The 23,821-nt window shown below is 35.4% G+C and overlaps 1 protein-coding gene across 1 annotated transcript in view; it reads right to left on the bottom strand.

Moving 5' to 3' along the window:
* LOC143240573 (elongation factor-like GTPase 1) overlaps positions 1–23,821 on the bottom strand; it is a 201,302-nt gene that overhangs the window by 134,289 nt on the left and 43,192 nt on the right. Inside the window, exons 12-18 of the mRNA XM_076483233.1 lie at positions 23,545–23,636; positions 13,597–13,754; positions 13,038–13,179; positions 10,621–10,752; positions 10,074–10,221; positions 7,187–7,316; positions 3,816–4,593 (exon numbers count right to left, since the gene is read on the bottom strand). Coding sequence (XP_076339348.1) covers positions 3,816–4,593; positions 7,187–7,316; positions 10,074–10,221; positions 10,621–10,752; positions 13,038–13,179; positions 13,597–13,754; positions 23,545–23,636 — 1,580 coding nt within the window. The remainder of the gene's footprint in view (positions 1–3,815; positions 4,594–7,186; positions 7,317–10,073; positions 10,222–10,620; positions 10,753–13,037; positions 13,180–13,596; positions 13,755–23,544; positions 23,637–23,821) is intronic.

Below are 23,821 nucleotides of genomic sequence, written 5' to 3'. Positions count from 1 at the left end.
TTGTCGTCCACTTGTTTGTTGTTTGTGTGAAGTCAAGAGTATATAGTTTGTTTCTATGAGAAACGAAGAGGTTTGTGTTCCGAGTAGCTACGATCATGTAAAAACACTTCCACTTCTGTAGTGCAGCATCAGGTTCACTACACATTTTCTGCATCCTATTGATATCTTATTTTTCATATGTATTGAATGGCTAGAATCAAAATGTAAACAGTTGTGATATCAACGGTTGTGAGTGCTGGTCGTAATTTTATTGGAACAAAAGAATAACTAGAAATGGTAATGAATAGGAAAAGCGAGACGTGTATAGCAGTAACGGACGGGTTATTTATGTAGAGAATGAACGTTTCACGTTCTAACAATCGACATGTGAATATTCCAACAACATGTACGATATACCTCTTGTAAAGATAGTTTAAAACATTTAGGCCCAAGTTGTCTTTAATAGTTTAATCTACGAAATCTCCTTGTTTTTTGATATTCTGATTAGAGTAACGTTTGAAAGGAGTCAGCGTTCTATATCTGACACAAATCATGGGACATGGTATACAATAGAATATATGTACATAAAATAGTTCACTGTTTTCACTTGCAACAAGAGTTAGTGCTTCTTATGTCGTATTGATACACACATATATTAAATATGATATAGTACCCAATAATCACTTAATTAAAAACATTATGCTCATATAAGCCATTTTCCATTTCATATTACATTCTTCTGTTAAATTAATTTAAAAAAACTTCAAGCAATGATGTCGAGAAAACCCACTTGTAGAGAAATATATATGTAAAAAGGGTTCTTTTGGGTTGAGAAAATATTTTACATAGAAGAGCGAACAACGTTTCGACCTTCTTCGGTCAAAACTGTTGGTTCACAAAGAAAAAAAAGAGGTAACTGACCGGAAGCTGACCACATGTTTGAAAGGAATTGTGTAACTAAGTGTGAGAATGCAGAGGGCAGTGTTAGATGTTTGAATATATAATTTTATATTATTTATTATATTATTTTTAATATAGGTATAAAGGTGTTCCTTTGTATTGGTTTATTTTCAAGCAGTTTCGAATAGCTATTTTTCATTAGGAGAATACTGAAGAACAGTGACTTATTACTGTTCCTTTTAATTCACTGCAACTTTTGTGTTATTCTGTGTCATAATTCTTAAAATAATTTTTACTGTTTATATACAAAATGAAATGTTATAGTTGAACTGAATGCATCAATTATCCTCGATTGACTTACACTGTAGTCTTTTGACAGAATTTGCTAAGCTGAGTGGCTTTTTTAAACATTTTCAACATTATTTATACATGAAATTTGTTGTGAATTTATTAGTTATAGAGCACCTGAGATCACACAAGTCACAAAAATATATCAACAGTTCCACTAAGCGTTGTTATAGAGCACCTGAGATCACACAAGTCACAAAAATATATCAACAGTTCCACTAAGCGTTGTTATAGAGTACCTGAGATCACACAAGTCACAAAAATATATCAACAGTTCCACTAAGCATTGTTATAGAGTACCTGAGATCACACAAGTCACAAAAATATATCAACAGTTCCACTAAGCGTTGTTAAGGTTCCCTATATGATACACATAAAGTGAGCAATTAGACCCAATATTTTGTTAGACTGGTGTTGTAACAAGCAAAAATAAAAATTACTACCCCATCACTGGGAAGGATACAAAAACAATATGTTGATCCCCACCGGTGAGGAAGGATATAAAACAATATGTTGATCCCCACCAGTGAGGAAGGATATAAAACAATATGTTGATCCCCACCAGTGAGGAAGGATATAAAACAATATGTTGATCCCCATCAGTGTGGAAAGATATAAAACAATATGTTGATCCCCACCAGTGAGAAAGGATATAAAACAATATGTTGATCCCCACCAGTGAGAAAGGATATAAAACAATATGTTGATCCCCACCAGTGATGAAGGATATATAACAATATGTTGATCCCCACCAGTGAGGAAGGATATAAAACAGTATGTTGATCCCCACCAGTGAGGAAGGATATAAAACAACATGTTGATCCCCACCAGTGAGGAAGGATATAAAACAACATGTTGATCCCCACCAGTGAGGAAGGATATAAAACAACATGTTGATCCCCACCAGTGAGGAAGGATATAAAACAACATGTTGATCCCCACCAGTGAGGAAGGATATAAAACAACATGTTGATCCCCACCAGTGAGGAAGGATATAAAACAACATGTTGATCCCCACCAGTGAGGAAGGATATAAAACAATATGTTGATCCACACCAGTGAGGAAGGATATAAAACAATATGTTGATCCCCACCAGTGAGGAAGGATATAAAACAACATGTTGATCCCCACCAGTGAGGAAGGATATAAAACAACATGTTGATCCCCACCAGTGAGGAAGGATATAAAACAGTATGTTGATCCCCACCAGTGAGGAAGGATATAAAACAGTATGTTGATCCCCACCAGTGAGGAAGGATATAAAACAGTATGTTGATCCCCACCAGTGAGGAAGGATATAAAACAGTATGTTAATCCCCACCAGTGAGGAAGGATATAAAACAGTATGTTGATCCCCACCAGTGAGGAAGGATATAAAACAATATGTTGATCCCCACCAGTGAGGAAGGATATAAAACAGTATGTTGATCCCCACCAGTGAGGAAGGATATAAAACAATATGTTGATCCCCACCAGTGAGGAAGGATATAAAACAATATGTTGATCCCCACCAGTGAGGAAGGATATAAAACAATATGTTGATCCCCACCAGTGAGGAAGGATATAAAACAATATGTTGATCCCCACCAGTGAGGAAGGATATAAAACAATATGTTGATCCCCACCAGTGAGGAAGGATATAAAACAATATGTTGATCCCCACCAGTGAGGAAGGATATAAAACAATATGTTGATCCCCACCAGTGAGGAAGGATATAAAACAATATGTTGATCCCCACCAGTGAGGAAGGATATAAAACAATATGTTGATCCCCACCAGTGAGGAAGGATATAAAACAATATGTTGATCCCCACCAGTGAGGAAGGATATAAAACAATATGTTGATCCCCACCAGTGAGGAAGGATATAAAACAATATGTTGATCCCCACCAGTGAGGAAGGATATAAAACAATATGTTGATCCCCATCAGTGTGGAAAGATATAAAACAATATGTTGATCCCCATCAGTGTGGAAAGATATAAAACAATATGTTGATCCCCATCAGTGTGGAAAGATATAAAACAATATGTTGATCCCCATCAGTGTGGAAAGATATAAAACAATATGTTGATCCCCACCAGTGAGGAAGGATATACAACAATATGTTGATCCCCACCAGTGAGGAAGGATATACAACAATATGTTGATCCCCATCAGTGTGGAAAGATATAAAACAATATGTTGATCCCCATCAGTGTGGAAAGATATAAAACAATATGTTGATCCCCACCAGTGAGGAAGGATATACAACAATATGTTGATCCCCATCAGTGTGGAAAGATATAAAACAATATGTTGATCCCCATCAGTGTGGAAAGATATAAAACAATATGTTGATCCCCATCAGTGTGAAAAGATATAAAACAATATGTTGATCCCCATCAGTGTGAAAGGATATAAAAACAATATGATGATCCCCAGTAGTAAGGAAGGATGTGAGTAACAGCTTAATAATTTGGTGTTAACAAATGAAAACTAACCTATCCTTTTTTTTAACATGGTTACAATGTGTTATTTTGAGATAGAAACTTTCTGTACATAAGTCAGCATCCTTATTTTATAGATAGATTATAACAGTACTTACCTAAAGCTTCTTTCGTCACTTGTATGTTGCAGCTGTACATGGCTGACATTAGTCGCTGAGGTTGATTCTGAAAGGCCCTTCTACAACCTTCTTTGACAATAGACATTATTTGGCCTGTGAAAGGTCCAAATGGCACACTAATACTGGTGAAGTTACTCGAACTAGGGGCAAGTTCAGCAGATATTTCAGAAAATTCTTGGGCTACTCTACTTACTAGATCATTATCACAAGTATGCTCTTTTAAATGGTCTTTTTCTATTACCCAATTTTCAACAATAAAACAAACTCCCATCATGGGTTCCTCACACAATGGTCCTGCAAGAGAAGCTAACTGAAATCCACTAATAAAACTATGATCGTAGTCTAACAGAGTTGATGAAACCTCCATGTTTTCATACTCACTGTACCACACTGAAGCTCTTGTGTAACCAGGAACCTTGTTCAACAGCACATTGGGACCACAGTGTCTTGGTCCAAATGACCATATCTGGTCAGCGGCTCCTGTCCATTCAGATCCAGCCCTGTTAAAAGCATTTATAATCTTTTTGCGAAGTTCAGACAACTTATTAATACCTTCAGCAGTTAAAGAACTTTTCTCTTTACTCTGTCTTGTTAGAGCACTCACATACTGCTCCTGGACTTTCAAAATATCACCATTTCTCTCTAATAACTTAGTAACCTCTTCTGGCAATGGAGCTGCACGTATACATATGGTACATTTCCTATTAGGGGTCTGAATTTTGACACAACCATCAGCTCTAATATCTTCTTCACCTTCCTGAAGGATAAAAGTTTTTAATGAAGTACCTTTCTCAATGTTGACCATAACATCAATTATTAGTAAAATATTAGCATGAACAAACATTAGACAGTAACTTTTTATAAAATTACTTTATTATAAAAAAAATTTCAAGTTTAAAAAACTTGAGGCTTCTAGAAATTTTTTCTGTATTATTTGTTTGTTCTTGGGCCATCCATACACATCACTCAGAATGTATACTTCCTACTAACTACACAAGTTAACCAAAGGTCAGTATCCTTCAACTTAACACACTGTCCAACCAAAGGAAACTTTGAAAACAGTCATCACAAGTCATATCTTATACAAGTCTACAAATAAAATATATATCTTGTAAACAACTTTATAAAGTAATTATAATAGTAGCATTAAAATTGGGTTTAATTTTGTATCTCTTGAAGATATAACTTCACAAATAGACAATTAGAATAGATATGAACAAAAACCAGTCTTATAAAAATGCTTCTGACATTAACTTGTGCTCAAAGTTGGTGTTCGTTTACAAACTAACATATTTTAAAATGAAGATAATTATTTCAACACAATTCTTTACAGATATTAACAAAAAAATGAAAAAACATTCACTTTGTTAAAAAATCCAACTTTTAATAACTCATACAATAAAAGTATAAGTTTCAATAAATTAATTGCATAACTTTTAAATCAATACACAAAAGTCTGATGAAGCCAAGAAAATTCTTTAAAGTTTACAGTGATTTTGAATATTTACTTCTAAATAAGAATCAAATCAGTATTACTTCATTTAAAACTAACAAGTTTTGCTAATAACAATTTACAGATTAAAGACATAACCATCATCATCATGAAATAAAGGCTAATTTGTTTATTTACCATTCATGAGAAACAAAGGATAATAAACTGATCTATAACTTTCAATCCTGTTTAATATTGCAAATATGTTTGTCACACTACTGTGATTTTCTTTTAAATGATACCAAACATATTCCTTAGCTTTTGATTATTCCAACATAAAGAAATCTGGTACAATAAATCTTCCAATATACTGACAAGAAAATCAGTTAGCTCTTCTAAATACTACAGTTTATGTAAAATGTCACATTTTAATAATACAGTTTACTTACAATGTCATGTTTCGTACTAGGATTTATTAACAGTACAAGGTGACCAGATTTAAAAAACAAACTTGGAGAGTTCAGTCACTTCCTTTAGTTTCAAACTGATTATAAGAAATTTAAAATAACTTTTAAATAACATACTTTAAGTTCATTCCACTCTTCCATTATATGTTTTCAAAATAGCTGATCTACAAAGTCTAACCTGAAAACATAGCTTTGAAAACAGTCTACTTAACTTCATTAGCTCATCTGTCATTTAAACAAATGAAGTCTGCATTTAAAGCATCTGAAAATAAACACTTTTTTTTTCCAGTATTTTGACACTTCAATAGGCTATATTTTATCGGTTATAAAAATACATTATAAAAGTCCCTAATGTTTAATCATCCATCACACATTCAAAATTACTACACTTTTCCTACACTGCTACTAAGTGAAAAAACATACACATAACGAGGGTTTCTCACCACACAAACAAAAAAACGTTGAATGAGTGTGACAAAAGAAGAGTATGTGTTACAAAGATGAACTGCTAAGCCTACATTTGTAGACTGACAGTTTGATGCCTTTATCATAATACCAAAACATTCTGTACATCCCAAAAACTACTAGAAAATGCAATTCTTCTAATACATCCACAGTGTCTGGTCACTCTACAACAATGGCGCGTTTGAACACAAACATTTACTAACAATGGTATGTTTGAATACAAACATTTACTAACAATGGTATGTTTGAATACAAACATTTACTAACAATGGTATGTTTGAATACAAACATTTACTAACAATGGTACGTTTGAATACTAACATTTACTAACAATGGCATGTTTGAATACTAACATTTACTAACAATGGCATGTTTGAATACTAACATTTACTAACAATGGCTTGTTTGAATACAAACAATAACAATGTATGTTTGAATACAAACATTTACTAACAATGGTATGTTTGAATACAAACATTTACTAACAATGGTATGTTTGAATATAAACATTTACTAACAATGGTATGTTTGAATACTAAAATGTATTAGCAATTGTATGTTAGCTCTTGAAATCTAAACATAGTAAATATATTCACTTATTGGTTCTACCACAAAGCAGTTTCAGTCTTGAAGGAATGGGCACATGTGTGAAGGTAATAACATAATCTTTCATCTAGACATCTACTGAAATTATCATCTGAATAGTGTAGTCTCACAGTAAAATAAAAACTTAATACATTTAAGGCATGGTTCAAGTGAGAACCTTCATTAACTTTCACTTATCTCTAACTTAGTTTAACTCTCAAAATACATTACAGAAAAAAAAAGTTGCATGAATAGTCCTAATCATAACTTACATATTAACTGCTCATGACAACTTTAGTTCTTCATAATGTAATCTGTTTGAAACAAACTCAGCTCAGCATTATATTCACACTGACATAACATAAAAAAAAACATTTTCATAAATATTATAGTCTTCTTACCTTTCCTTGTTTAATAGTTTGACTTCTGTCTTCAATAGCTTCGTTAACCATGTCAACTTTTGGAGGAAGAACAACAGTTTCCCGAAAAGGAACAATTGGGGGTGAAACATTTATCTCAATTTTTGCAAATCTAGAAATAAAAAAGTGCTTATTTTTAGGGATCAAATGCAAACAATCTTTTTAAAGTCTCATGTTTTCTCTGAGGATTCATTTTCTTAAATATATTATAGTTATGAGAATTTACTGTTACAATACAATAAAACTGGAAACTCACTTGTAATCAGTGGTAGAGTAATTCATACCTCTCTTTTAATTAGTAGTAGTTCTTACCTTTCCTTTTATCAGTAGTAGATCTTACCTCTCCTTTTATCAGTAGTAGATCTTACCTCTCCTTTTATCAGTAGTAGATCTTACCTCTCCTTTTATCAGTAGTAGATCTTACCTCTCCTTTTATCAGTAGTAGAGCAATTCTTCTCTCTTTTAATTAGTAGTAGATCTTACCTCTCCTGTAAATCAGTAGTAGAGTAATTCTTACCTCTCCTGTAAATCAGTAGTAGAACAATTCTTACCCCTCCTGTAAATCAGTAGTAGAACAATTCATACCTCTCTTTTAATAAGTAGATCTTACCTTTCCTTTTATCAGTAGTAGATCTTACCTCTCCTTTTATCAGTAGTAGATCTTACCTCTCCTTTTATCAGTAGTAGATCTTACCTCTCCTTTTATCAGTAGTAGATCTTACCTCTCCTTTTATCAGTAGCAATTCTTCTCTCTTTTAATTAGTAGTAGATCTTACCTCTCCTTTTATCAGTAGTAGAGCAATTCTTACCTCTCTTTTAATTAGTAGTAGATCTTACCTCTCCTTTTATCAGTAGTAGAGCAATTCTTACCTCTCTTTTAATTAGTAGTAGATCTTACCTCTCCTTTTATCAGTAGTAGAGCAATTCTTACCTCTCCTTTTATCAGTAGTAGAGCAATTCTTACCTCTCCCTTTATCAGTAGTAGAGCAATTCATACCTCTCTTTTAATTAGTAGTAGATCTTACCTCTCCTGTAAATCAGTAGTAGAACAATTCTTACCTCTCCTGTAAATCAGTAGTAGAGTAATACTTACCTCTCCTGTAAATCAGTAGTAGAGTAATACTTACCTCTCCTGTAAATCAGTAGTAGAGTAATACTTACCTCTCCTGTAAATCAGTAGTAGAACAATTCTTACCCCTCCTGTAAATCAGTAGTAGAACAATTCATACCTCTCTTTTAATCAGTAGTAGAGTAATCCATACCTCTCTTTTAATAAGTAGTAGATCTTACCTCTCCTTTTATCAGTAGTAGATCTTACCTCTCCTTTTATCAGTAGTAGAGCAATTCTTCTCTCTTTTAATTAGTAGTAGATCTTACCTCTCCTTTTATCAGTAGTAGAGCAATTCTTACCTCTCTGTTAATTAGTAGTAGATCTTACCTCTCCTGTAAATCAGTAGTAGAACAATTTTTACCTCTCCTGTAAATCAGTAGTAGAGTAATTCTTACCCCTCCTGTAAATCAGTAGTAGAACAATTCTTACCCCTCCTGTAAATCAGTAGTAGAACAATTCTTACCCCTCCTGTAAATCAGTAGCAGAACAATTCTTACCTCTCCTGTAAATCAGTAGTAGAGTAATTCTTACCTCTCCTGTAAATCAGTAGTAGAGTAATTCTTACCTCTCCTGTAAATCAGTAGTAGAGTAATTCTTACCTCTCCTGTAAATCAGTAGTAGAGTAACTCTTACCTCTCCTGTAAATCAGTAGTAGAGTAATTCTTACCTCTCCTGTAAATCAGTAGTAGAGTAATTCTTACCTCTCCTTTTATCAGTAGTAGAGCAATTCTTACCTCTCCCTTTATCAGTAGTAGAGCAATTCATACCTCTCTTTTAATTAGTAGTAGATCTTACCTCTCCTGTAAATCAGTAGTAGAACAATTCTTACCTCTCCTGTAAATCAGTAGTAGAGTAATACTTACCTCTCCTGTAAATCAGTAGTAGAGTAATACTTACCTCTCCTGTAAATCAGTAGTAGAGTAATACTTACCTCTCCTGTAAATCAGTAGTAGAACAATTCTTACCCCTCCTGTAAATCAGTAGTAGAACAATTCATACCTCTCTTTTAATCAGTAGTAGAGTAATTCATACCTCTCTTTTAATAAGTAGTAGATCTTACCTCTCCTTTTATCAGTAGTAGAGCAATTCTTCTCTCTTTTAATTAGTAGTAGATCTTACCTCTCCTTTTATCAGTAGTAGAGCAATTCTTACCTCTCTGTTAATTAGTAGTAGATCTTACCTCTCCTGTAAATCAGTAGTAGAACAATTTTTACCTCTCCTGTAAATCAGTAGTAGAGTAATTCTTACCCCTCCTGTAAATCAGTAGTAGAACAATTCTTACCCCTCCTGTAAATCATTAGTAGAACAATTCTTACCCCTCCTGTAAATCAGTAGCAGAACAATTCTTACCTCTCCTGTAAATCAGTAGTAGAGTAATTCTTACCTCTCCTGTAAATCAGTAGTAGGGTAATTCTTACCTCTCCTGTAAATCAGTAGTAGAGTAATTCTTACCTCTCCTGTAAATCAGTAGTAGAGTAATTCTTACCTCTCTTGTAAATCAGTAGTAGAGTAATTCTTACCTCTCCTGTAAATCAGTAGTAGAGTAATTCTTACCTCTCCTGTAAATCAGTAGTAGAGTAATTCTTACCTCTCCTGTAAATCAGTAGTAGAGTAATTCTTACCTCTCCTGTAAATCAGTAGTAGAGTAATTCTTACCTCTCCTGTAAATCAGTAGTAGAGTAATTCTTACCTCTCTTGTAAATCAGAAGTAGAGTAATTCTTACCTCTCTTGTAAATCAGAAGTAGAGTAATTCTTACCTCTCTTGTAAATCAGTGATACATTTCGCTAAATGAACTTCGCCCGCTGTAACTAGCACGTGTTCACCAGTCTCTTGGATAAGGACTTGAACACTTGGATCCGCTTGATTTAATAGTTTCATACCATGCACAAGGGCTGGCATGTCACCTAGACAATGAAAACCAACTAGTTAAGAAGGTATTTTTACTTATGTTTCAGTATAAGCCTATCTTTTTTCAGAGTGAGTTTCACACATACAAACAGAAGCTCTAGATGGATGGTAGAGTACAAATGAGAAACATACTATTAAAAATAAATTATATATTGTTATCAGTTTGTTTGTTATTGAGAAAAAACACTACAAAATAGGTTATATGTGCTTTGACCACTATTGTTTTTATTACACTTGACACCTGAAAAGATAAGAAGACATTCTCAAGAAAAGCTTCAAGGAAGAAAAGTTTCAAAATGTTATTTCCCAAAGATATTTTTTCTGAAATTCTGTCCAAAAGTAACAAATGGATAACTTATCAATATAATAAAAAGTAAGAAATATTCTGTTCTCACTAAGTCGAACTGGTTCAATAGCCACACGTAATATCGGAATTGTTGGCATGTGAAGGTCAATGAAAGGTGGACAGTATATGGAACTTGACAGTGTAGCAGACTTTAAAACATGTTCTTCAAGTCCACCTATCCCTGTGAAAAAGTAAAATATGTCAACGTTATATTTTCCTAGTAAAAATAAAAAGTTACAATTTCAAGATGAGCTTTAGTTCACAAGAGAACTTTCAACAGCAACAGCGTTAAGATAAGTTTTAACTAGTTGAGTTTTACTTAGTTATATGAAAGGTATAACTGTTCAATTTGGCTAATTAATATGCATGGTTTAAAAGTATATGTTTAATAGACTTTTCTTAACCTTTTTTTTGGCAATGGAAATACTTTCTCAACTAACACAAAACCTAGTGTAACCACTTTCTAGTGTTGGCTTTAATTCAACTAACACAAAACCTGGTGTAAGCACTTTCTAGTGTTGGCTTTAATTCAACGAACACAAAACCTTGTAAGCACTTTCTAGTGTTGGCTTTAATTCAACTAACACAAAACCTAGTGTAAGCACTTTCTAGTGTTCAACTAACACAAAACCTAGTGTAAGCACTTTCTAGTGTTGGCTTTAATTCAACTAACACAAAACCTAGTGTAAGCACTTTCTAGTGTTGGCTTTAATTCAACTAACACAAAACCTAGTGTAAGCACTTTCTAGTGTTGGCTTTAATTTCAACTTTCTAGTGTTGGCTTTAATTCAACTAACACAAAACCTAGTGTAAGCACTTTCTAGTGTTGGCTTTAATTCAACTAACACAAAACCTAGTGTAAGCACTTTCTAGTGTTGGCTTTAATTCAACTAACACAAAACATAGTGTAAGCACTTTCTAGTATTGGCTTTAATTCAACTAACACAAAACCTGGTGTAAGCACTTTCTAGTGTTGGTTTTAATTCAACTAACACAAAACCTGGTGTAAGCACTTTCTAGAGTTGGCTTTAATTCAACTAATGCAAAACCTGGTGTAAGCACTTTCTAGTGTTGGCTTTAATTCAACTAATGCAAAACCTAGTGTAAGCACTTTCTAGTGTTGGCTTTAATTCAACTAACACAAAACCTAGTGTAAGCACTTTCTAGTCTTGGCTTTAATTCAACTAACACTAAACCTAGTGAAAGCACTTTCTAGTGTTGGCTTTAATTCAACTAACACAAAACCTAGTGTAAGCACTTTCTAGTGTTGGCTTTAATTCAACTAACACAAAACCTAGTGTAAGCACTTTCTAGTGTTGGCTTTAATTCAACTAACACAAAACATAGTGTAAGCACTTTCTAGTGTTGGCTTTAATTCAACTAACATAAAAACATAGTGTAAGCACTTTCTAGTGTTGGCTTTAATTCAACTAACATAAAAACATAGTGTAAGCATTTTCTAGTCTTGGCTTTAATTCAACTAACACAAAACCTAGTGTAAGCACTTTCTAGTCTTGGCTTTAAAAATCATAAAAATTAATATTTACATCACTTTTTTACATAGTGAAACAGTTTTAAAAAACTAAAATACTTCCTTGAACCTTAGAATTTCAATTTCTTTCTGTTAGTCAAAAAAGTTCATTTTATCATCCAATCAGTTTCAACTTAATTGGTATTCATTGAGACATATCTTTTGATAATTATTCCACCAATAAGAGAAGTTGCTATTTCCAGCTATAAATCTTTAAAACCGAACAGCAGAAACTGATAACAGTTTATCAGTGACTCGGACGTCTCATCTGGCATTACTATTACCTCTTTCAGGCAAGGTAACAACATTTCTACTAACAATATTCTTATTCCAGATATTTATTTAATTGTGTGTGCGTGCGTGCATATGTATGTATGTATAAAGATTAAGTGTGTGTTTGTTTGCACCCAAGCTCCTCTGCACCTACTGGGCCAATCTCAACTAAAATTTGTATGTAAGCACTATGGACTCTGGGGAATGTTCTTAGAGGATTAAAATTGAACTTAACTCTATTTCTGTTTTATAAAACGTGTTGGTCAATTAACCCCAGTCTACTGAGTCTCAATCTCAAACAATCTTGGTAGGATGACACCTTAAACTGTTGAATATTCTTGAGGTTACTGGATTGTTTCTCAAACAACCATGCTCTTCTCATGCTCAATGAGATGGAGGATGTTCAAGGATGGCATCATTTAAACATCGTTATTTGTTGGCAGATGAAAAACAAACTGTAAAAGTTGTTTATGGAAATCTATCTGAGTCATTTCATATTACCAGCTCATATACCAGTTGTCTACTGAAAAAAATTATCTAATTATCTAAACAATTTCTACAATGAAAGTAATTGTTTGTCTTTTACAGCTGTGGAAACATTAACATCAAAACTCCTTTCATTTGGTAAATATGAAAGCATACAAAATTCTTCTTTACCTTACCTAATACATTTCCAGCTGGAACACTTTCTAAGCTTTCCAACTCTTTACCCATCAAAAGGTACAAATTACTGATGGTAACCACAGTAACATGTTGGTCTGCATGAAGGTCCTTTAAAGTCAAATTTGGATCAACCTGACAGTCCTAAAATTAGATAACAGATAATATCATATAAATATGAATGCTTATTTACTTCAACTACTGAGTAACTTTCTTATAACAATAAATAATTTTTATTAGAGGGTTTGGTTTGTTCTCAATTTCATGCAAAGCTACACAAGGACTGTCTGCACTAGCCATCCCTAATTTAGCAGTGTAAGACTAGAGCTAGTCATCACCACCCACCACTACCTCTTGGGCTACTCTTTTACCGACGAATAGTGGTAATAACCATCACATTATAACACCCCCACAGCTGAAAGGGTGAGCACGTTTAGTGTGGTGGAGATACAACCTGCAACCCTCGGATTACGAGCTGAGTGCCTTAACCACCTGGCCATGCTGGGCTTTTTACTAGAGGGATAATTTTCTATACATAATAGAATAAACCTTGCGTTCTACCTTTCCAACAAAGGATGAAGGGTCGTGCTTTGGCCCTAAAACATAGAGAGATTGTCCTTTCCTCAATCTACCACTAAACACACGAGCAAATGCTATAAATGTAGTATCAGCTTCTGGTGATGGTACACTGGTGACATCAACAACAGTACTGCTTGGTTCTGTAAATAAAGACGAATAATTAATAAAAACAATTTTAAAATGGTTATTTCTTATCACTAAAAGCTATAATTGTCCTATGCTGAATATGACAGGCACTAACCCCTTCTTATCAGGTCTGCTAGGTTTTGTTCAGTGTTGACATCTATGTGCAAACCTTTTCTTTACACAAGCCTTGCACTCCCCCTTGTGCAATATAGTAATTCCATCATGTCTGTCATGTAAATCACCATGAGTCATCTCTTAACCAAGAGTAGAATGATATGGTCACAAGACACATTTCAATCCCTCTGAACTCATCTACCAAACCTTTACTTCAAAGTTCAGAAGTGTTAGAAGTGGGAAGTTTGAAAGGAAGTAAGTGCCTATCAGAAATATATTTTTAGTATAGGAATATTATAACTTCAGAAATGTTACTCACCCCCCTCTCTGAAGATTAGCTAAATCTCCACATTGAGAAGGAGGAGAAACCAGTGTGAAGAAACGAAATAAGTACCCCCAAAAACATTCAAAGGACACCCCGACAACAAAAGATATAGATTTGAAAATAATAAGAGAAGTGCAGCACTTCTAAGTGCTATACTCTTCACCTATATGTAGATTGGGTAATGCACAAGGGCAGAACTGTGAGGTGTAGTTGATTGGTTGGTGTTTAGTGAAACTAGGCTACCTATACTAAACAACCAGCAAAAAAATAAAAGTAAAATTATTAAAATATGTAAACAGAAATCATTTTAAGACAAAACAATGGCCAAATTTTAGATAAAAACTTAAATAACATTAAAAAACCAATGTCCCTTAACATTGTGGTGGGCAATGTTACCACAGCCAATGACACAATGAGTTAAAAAACTGATCAATGCTTAGCGTAGCCAGGATAACTTCCTCCTTCTGATCCTTAGAGAAACAAGACAGCCAATGAGAAATACAAGGTTGTATATGGAAAAGCTTGTTGTCACATTGCTCACTCCAAGTTGACTGCCAACTGGCACAGAGCCAAGCCTTGAATACAGGACCATAGCACCAGAGCAGACAGACTTAGCTTCGGTATCAGTAAGCTCATTCCTGCAAATACCAACATGGCCTGGTATCCAAAATATCTGGATAGAAATGGATGATAAAGAAAAAATTGGCCAGTCAGTTTTGAATACCAACAAGAACAGGATGAAAACTAACACAAAATGATTCCAGGGCTAGTAGAGAGCTAAGCGAGTTGGTATAAATAGTACAGTTGGTGTACTGCATAGCTTCTGTGTGATCCAGGGCAAAAGAAATGGCATACAGTTCAGCAGTGAATATGTGACTGTAGAGATCTTGTGTGCATCCACTGAGCCACAACAAACCATGGCAGAGCCAACAGTCACCTGATTTTGAACCATCAACATAAATGAAATGGAATGATGGTGTAAAAAATGTTCAGTAAATAGAAAACAGTACTTCCATATCAAGGGTATCCACCTTCCTTAAATGACTCAAATAAAGATCACATTTGGGAATGGTAATAAGCCATGAATGGATGGGCTGACCAGTGAGACAGTAATGTCATCCAGTGACAGACCCTCAGCCTGTTGTGCCTGGACATGGGGTCCAAAAGGAACAATTGCATACCATCTATTTGTAAAAAGCATAGCCAACTGAGGAAAAAAGACACAACCCCTGGTGGGATGCTGTGGTAAAGAATAAAGATTTGAAGCATATAGTACAGAAAGTTATAAACAGTGGAGATAAAGAGGAGGTTCATGAGACTCAGTGTACAAACTCTAGACAAGAGAAGTATGGAAAACTCCTGTGCAGAGCCAAGGCATCAGATAGTGAACAGGATCTAACACAGACAAGGCCAAGATCCTGACAGAGACCCATAGTCCAGTTTGGAGAGAATGAGGACACAATAGATCTTTAGTACAGAACACAGATCAGCTCCCAAAGAGGATACAGAGAATGTTCAGTGTCCTTTACATTCGACAAGTGCAGCTCAATAAACCTCATGCTCAACAGTTGACATGAGATGTAGAAGTCATCGACATAAAGCTTGTTTGCAGCAGTAAGAGAAAGTTCTTTAGTGATGGCATTAATCTTCACACTAAAAGGTGTGACACTCAAGAAACAGCCCTGAGGAACTCCAAGTTCCTGTGGAAGAGAATGAGAAAGCATCAAGCCCACATGGACCACTAAAATGCTTTGAATAAAAGTTGCTAAATGGCCAAGACAAACCATATGAGTGGAAAACTTACAAAATGCCATATCTCCACTTAATATTGTAAGCCTTCTCAAGGTCATAGAATAAAGAAACAAGATGTTGTTACTTCAGAAAGGCTTCTCTGATTGATGTTTCAAGTCGAATCACATGGTCTATGGTTGAGCATTGTTGTTGGAACCTGCACTGCATGGGCAAGAAGAGGTTGTTTGATTGAAAAACCAAACAAGATGAGAATCAATCATTCTATCTACGATCTTACAGAAACAGCTCATCAAAGCAATTGGACAGTAGTTTGAAGGAAGTTTGGGATCCTTCCCAGGCCTAGAGAAATGGAAGGCAATAGACCAGTACCATGCTTCAGGAAAAACATTTTCCTGCCACATCCAGTTAAAAACAACCAGAAAGAATAGCAAGAAAGGTAGGTGAGAGATGGCAAAGAATCTTGTAGTCAGTATCATCAGGCCCAACTGATATACTGCCTGACCAATGAAGAGCAGGCTTGAGTTCCACCAATGTAAAGGGGCAATTATAGTCATAGAGACAATTGGCCCCAAAGAGGCAATCTTTCTGCCCAAGACTTCATACTCAAGAAGTTGAGGGATGAAACAGAAGTGTTAGATGCATGAGAAAAACTTTTGTGAGAGTATTAGCGATGCAAGATTAAAAGAGAGAGGGTAGTATACTGCCTACCAACCTTTCAAATCTCCTCAGATATGATTTTTTTGGAACTGGTGGTAGAATAGATGCTAGTTGTGAATTTAAACCAAGTGTCCTTCTGGCTTGGCTGTCTTACCTGCTGAGCATGGATGTGGGCCCCTTGAAAAGCAAACATGGTTTGGAAGTGTGGGATACCTACAGAACAACCCTTCCAATCAATATCAGAACCATCCCAGTAGAGATCATGTCCACTAAAATCCCCCAGGATTACAAAGGGAGGTGGTAACTGTTCAATAAGAGCATCGAAGTCTCACTGATCATAGATCTATCCAGAAGACAGGTTCAGAGAGCAAACAATGATGGTACCACTCAAAGAAACATGGATGCTTACAGTCTCCTTCGGTGTACCAAGTGGCAAAAGACAGGGTGGGCACATGTTGGTTGGCTGCTAGTGCCACCCCTCCATGCACTTGTCCATCAGACAACCTATCATTCCAGTACAAAGAAAACTGCCAAAAAATGACTGTATCAGCAGATTTCAAAAATGTTTCCTGTATGAAAAGACAAGCAAGATGATTAAAATCAATCAAAGCCTTAACGTCATCCAAATTAGAATGGAAACATCAACAGTTCCACTGTATCAAAGCAGCAATGTTTACTTATGTGGAGGAGAATTGGGCAGAGCACCTTTGTTTTTGACCACATCCTTTATTCTTTAGTAGAAAGAGATCTGGGTCAATTTGGCAGGTCTATATCAGTGGACAAAGATTCCAGTGACTGATAGCATGAAAGATTAATGATTTTGCATCTTAGGGTCAAAGGAGAAGACACCACAAGCTGGAGCCAAAGGAAGTGGATCTGAGAAGCCAATGGAAATAATGGTGGAGACATAAATAGGTGTAGACATTGACTTGGCAACACTTTTAACCATGGAAGACAAAAGACTCTTCACATGCTTGAAAAATAACTATGTCAGAGGAATGGAGAGATCTGTCTGCACTCCCACTTTAGCAGTAGAACAGAGTGCAGCAGCATATGTCCAAGATGGAGTAGAGGACAGTAACTTCCAAGCCTCTGGGAAGGAAATATTGTTCACCATCTTTAAACATTGCACCTCTTTCTCCTCTTTCCACTTAGGGCAAAAACAAAAGCAAAAGGGATGGGAATAATTACAGTTAACACAGTGAGGTTCCAGTTTGCACTTGTAGGGATCATAGTCTTTGCCACAATAATGAGCACATTAAAGAATCATGACAAGACATTATTAAATGACTGAATCAGTGGCACTGGAAACATCAGAGGATCTGGAATATATGGTTGCACCTTACAGTTAAATTAACCTGCCTTGATGGTGGCAGAAGGTCATTGTGATGTAAACTTCAAACATACAGAGGCAGCATTATTCCATCCTTATGAGTGGATATATGGTGCACCACCAAAACACCTTGTTGGGGAAACCAGCAAGGATCTCTGACTTGGGAATGTTCTTTAAATCTCTCTCATCAATAACTCCTCTTGAAGAATTCAAAGTAGCATGGGGAGTAACCTCAATGGGTATATCCCCAATGACCTTTGATTTCAGGAGGATTTTGGTATTCTGTGGTGATGTTTTTACCAAAATGTCTTCAGAGTACAACTTCCTTACTGACTTAAGGGGAGCCATAAAACCCATCTAATCCCTTTTGAGTAAAAAGAGAGGCATCTGCCCTAATTATATTTCTTAGACAGTGAATTCAAGATGAGAAACTGAGATGTAGAATCCAACTGTGATTGTGACTGTGCAACAGTCATCCATGCTTGGTCGTTTTCCAATTACCTGTTGTTGTTTTTATTTTCTTTACTTTCAAGGGTTTGGGGTATCCATAATAAATAGAATACACTCCAGCACCCACTGACCGCAGCCAGTATGGAGAGAAAGCACTACAATGCCAGCAACACCAGAGTTTTGTGAGCATTATACCCAAACACCAGCTTCAGACACACTGTCCACAAAATCTGTTGAGAATGTCCAAGAATGATACTCAGTTGACCCTATTCAAAGAGAAACAGCCAACTGATCCTGGGAGGCTACCTAAAGGCTACACATCTACAGGAATTCAATGCCAAAGCGACATGTTGAGATTGGACTCCTCGATCCTTAGAATTCTCTCCTTCCCCTCACAGGTCAAACACATGGGTAAACGTTCAAATCTCAGAGGAGGTAAACTAAAACTAAATAACCTTTTCTGGAAGGTCCACTCAACACATACAAGAATTCATCTCAAAGGTGAGGTTATAATGACTAAAGTATTGCAGACCATAATTGGTATGTCAACTACATCCACATCCTACTTGAAAGGTACCAATATCCATACAAGGATAGGATGAGAATTATAACGTCAAACCCAAGAATTGGATATTAAGATCTGCACCAATTTCTGGGTGTGCTGTAAGGATCATTATTAATCTATTAATCATGAAATTGATATCTGTTATCGAAAGAATCTCTATTGCATAAAATCAAAATTTATAAACATGGACAGGCCAACACCATTCAAAGGCAATAACATTCCCATAGACAGAGAATGAGGGATAGTCAAGGATAGCACTGGAACAATCCCACATACTACTGTGGTGACCAAAGACATACTAAGCAACTTGGGAAGGAAGATAGACAATCTAAGCCTGTGTGAGGACTTATGTTGATCGGTTTGCTCTAATTCAAACCTATACACTGAGGATTATCTTCCATTCAAAGATAGGAGTAGGTCTCTCAATTGAAAGGGTGAACTCTAATTGCAACAGCTCAATTCTAGTGTTCATGTAACAAGAAGCAGGAAGCCATATAAACCCAAAAGGTGATGGTTTAACTCCCATAATTGTATAAACAGTATCAAGAGGCCACATCAATTGGGAAGGTGATGGTTTCACTCCAGTTGTTTTGAAAATGTTAGCAGGAGGCCATGTTATCTAAGAAGGTGATGGCTTGACTAGAGTAGTTGTGTAAATGGTGTCAGGAAGCCTTGTCATCCAGTAAGGAGATGGATCAACTTCAGCTTGTATTCATGTAAATGTAAGCTGGAGGCCACATCAACCAGCAAGGTGAGGGGTCAACCCACTTGAAGGCCAACATCACATCTACATCAGCAGAATACCACCACCTATTCTCAACTGAATGACCTTAGCCAGCCTTTTCCTTGTGGAGTTAAAAGTGGTAAGAACTCCTATACTCCACTTGAAAAAAGGAGTATAACAATGCAGTCATTAGCCCAGTGGAACATCACCAAAGACAGTGCAATGGGTAACTATTAAATATTATTTCAAAAGCAGACCATATGAAGTTATGAAGCAAATTATCACAAGAAATGTGTTCTATACATGGCTGGTACGGTATTAAAACTTTAATTTAAAAGAAGTGTCCAGTATGCAAAGTCATTAATGAGAAAGCATAATTCAACATGGCGGACCTTACAGTTTTAATGAATACCTGTTCAGGCACCACTCACCACAGAGTTAAGTCTGTGTGATAAAAAAAGGAGAGAAGTGCCCCTGAAAAGAAATACAATGAAGAAAACTTACCCATTAAAGTCACAACAACGTCTGTAAAGCAGCCAGATGTAATAGACAAAACCAAATGCAGAGAAAAGCATATGATACGATAGAGGAAAATGGAAGTACTGGGAGAAGTCCACATGCCAGATTCTAGAATTGTCTTCATTGGATGACAAGGAAAACATGAGAGTAAAGGTGAGATATTGAATCTGATGGGAGGAAACATGGAACATAGTATGGAAAGAATAAGACACAAAAAAGTGATCAAACAAGATATTCAGTGAGTCCACGGAATGACTTCTCCAATTTGATCAATCAACCCACACAAGCCACCACAGAAAGGAGTTGGTGAGTACGAGAGACCAATTCCAGAAATCACATTCCAAGATAAGAAATTTGATGACACAAACACATAAGGAGTCAAGGTGAGTCCAGAGAGGAGAGCCTGAAATTCTTAAACCACCTTGAGATGAACAAACTGGAGATGAGGTCAAAATTGATGCGCTATTGGGATAGTATTGAAGAAATTTTGAGTTGCACAACCCTGGGAAAATACCAATCTCAGGGAAGAAAAAGCTCCATGGCAAAGTTATGGAATGTGATGAAGCAGTTGAGCCAAGATATATCTATGACTGGCTGTCAATCCCCAGTTTTCTGGGGAACAATGAAAAGATGAGAATAAAATCCCTGGAATAATCGTAGACCTGTTTGATTGCTCCTTGCAAAAGCAAATTTCAAACAACCTTTGACAGGTGCTGCAAAATCATGGCATCTAAGAGGGTGAGGAAAAAATGGATAACAAATCCTCCTGACAAAACCCATATCATGCACTCATCATTAATGAAGGGATATCAAGAAGGAAGAAATTCCAATATTCGAGCTCCCATAGGACAGTCACCAGTACTGGTGGCAACTGTAACCTGTGTCATTAAGAAATTTGACAGAAGTACCAAGATTATAAGGAATGAGTAGGAGTTGGGAGGATGACAGATATAGAACAGGAATGGGTGGCATATGAGGCTCTAACCAAGATAAATAGTCTACATAAGTTGTAAGGGTAAATTGCTGGTAGGCTCATATCACCCGAGGCTCATTTGTCGCTGGGATTCTTATTTGTCACATGTTAATGGTTGTGTTTACCAATTGTCAATTAAAGTTTTTACTTATACTTCTTAATAATATAAATGCATACTGCTGGGATTAGGATTCTTTTACACCAGATGTCTGCAACTTGTTGGTGATAAATTCAACAATAAATGAACAGCACACACTCCACTCGCATTCAAAATAATATATATTCTAAACTAGTTTAATGTAGTACAACAAATTTTTTACACTGTAATTATTACAAATATCGATCACTATATGGTGCTCTTTTTGTTTAGAAAAGTCCACTTAAGTCTATTCAATTACTTTAGAATTTCAAATAACAAGCCAAACTACTTTTCCCTCTTTGTAACACAATATTATTCTGTGATTAATTCACTTACAATTATAGAATCAGTTTCCATAGGTGTATAATGCTCTTCCAGTAATTGTATGGGTCTTCAGTTTTCAAAATATGTTTTGTTTCTTTTGTCAAAGTACACTTAGACTGATTCAATTACTTTAGAACCATACTTTGATGGAATCAATTATTATTATTTTTCTCCTTTTAAACTGTTAGTCTTACTCTAATACATTAAATGTTAGGCCTATCACTTGTATTTCAGTTAGTTTGACACCAAACTTTTCCTTGGCCATGACTTTACTTTCTTTTGCTACTGTTTTTGTCTGTGTGTTGTTTCCCTTTCACCTCGTACTATGTACATATTTATTATCAAATCATCTGCACACTACATTCTCAACATCAAGGATTAACAAATATAACTTTCAATAATTGTCTCCCAAGTAAAAAAAATACAATAACTAAACACTCATAAAGTATTCACTCCCAAAATTAATTAACTACTAATATCTACATTAAACATTCTTTTATATTATGACAATATCATAGTCATAACGTCTAAGAACAGGTGCAAGACCAAATTCCCTGCAATACATAGAGGGTAAATTGACCCAAGCCTACCTATGTGTCGCTACCTAAAAGATTCCAACAACAAAGAAACGATGAAAGTAACTCAAGAGCTGAGGACAAACTGCAGATCAATGTGGAGAAGAGAAGATGAAAAGAATATACAGAAAAATCCTTGAGGTTTCTGTTGGGAACCTCAAATCAGAGACTTATAGAAGAAAGATACCATTTAAGGTTAGATGAAGGCAAGAATACTGGACATGGGTGAGACTAATATTAATCCAAAAACAGATAATCATAATGGTAAGAAAGGGCATACTGATAAAAAGTCCTTGGGGTTATGGCATGCTGATCCCCTCACTTAACTGAGAGACAAAATGATCCACATGTATCCAAATATCAGGAGGAGAGAGGAAGTACCAAAAATGGCTCATGTAACAAGGAGGAATGCAGGGAATAAGTGATCAGAAGAACATCAAAACTGGAGACTAAAAATCCATGAAGACAAAGTGATTTGTAAGGATGCAAGTGGGAAGGAACAACAAACTCTAAGGGTGGAGAGATGATCAAAATCCACATCAGTATGAACAACTTCAGCCAACTCAAGAGGAGCCTGGGTGTCTTGGGACAAAAGTTTACCTATGTAGCATTCAATCTCCCAACATATAAAAGAAGAGAGATCCATCCTTGGGTCACTCGCACCTGAAGCCTGAGAAAAAATGCTGGTCATTGGTGTGACCCTGTACTAGTAACATAAACTTCAGAATTCATAACTCAAGACAATGTTCACAAATTGTCAAGTGCATAAATATATCAACAAGATTAAACTGCAAAATATACTTCATACAAAAAAAAAATTATTCATGACACAGGAAGCACGAAGCACACAAAATAAGACGTTTGAATTCAAAACCTGCCAAAGGAGAAGTAAAGGTTCAGTAGAATACGTCATGTTACCATTGGTTGAAAGATAAGAGATGTTAAAACATAGTACTTCCAATGGGGAGCAAAACTTATGGCATGCTTAAAAACGTTTGAATATAGAGAGCAACACTGAACAAAAATAATTAATCTTGTAAGGGAAGGTAAATACTGTATTGGAATACACTGATTTGTTTCCTTTCAAACTTCTAACAGCTTCTTCCACATTTTAAGTGCTCAATCTCAAATCAGTTAACATTTTCATCCAAACTTCATATATTTCTAAAGAACATAACATCTTATTACTTTTGTTTTTCAATACCTTTTTATGTTGTTTACTGGGGTAAGATAGACCAGTTCATTAATGCTATCATTTGTGTTAAGTCTGCATTTAAGATATCAGACGGACATATTATGACTTTCATGATTTAGCACTTCAAACACACATTCATGGAAAACCAAAAATATGTACCATTTATAGAACCACTTGATGAAACAAGTTTTTCTACATGCCTCTGTCTTGCCTCTTCACGCCGATTGGCAATTTCTTCAACTGTAAGCGGTCTAAAGTAATAAATAAATAAAACATCTTTTTCAATAATAATCACTAACTGGTTAAATTGATCATTAAAACAATTATTTTATGTCATAACATTTGGAAAACGTTCAACAAACTGAAGTCTAAAGCTACTAAAAACAAATATCATAAAGTCAAAGATTTAACAAAGATATCCATTAAACAAGAAAGG

The sequence above is a fragment of the Tachypleus tridentatus genome, chromosome 13 (genome assembly GCF_004210375.1).
Source record: "Tachypleus tridentatus isolate NWPU-2018 chromosome 13, ASM421037v1, whole genome shotgun sequence".
Taxonomy (NCBI): Eukaryota; Metazoa; Arthropoda; class Merostomata; order Xiphosura; family Limulidae; genus Tachypleus; species Tachypleus tridentatus.
Note: the sequence above shows the minus strand (reverse complement) of the source record. Positions and strands in the feature narration are given on the sequence as shown.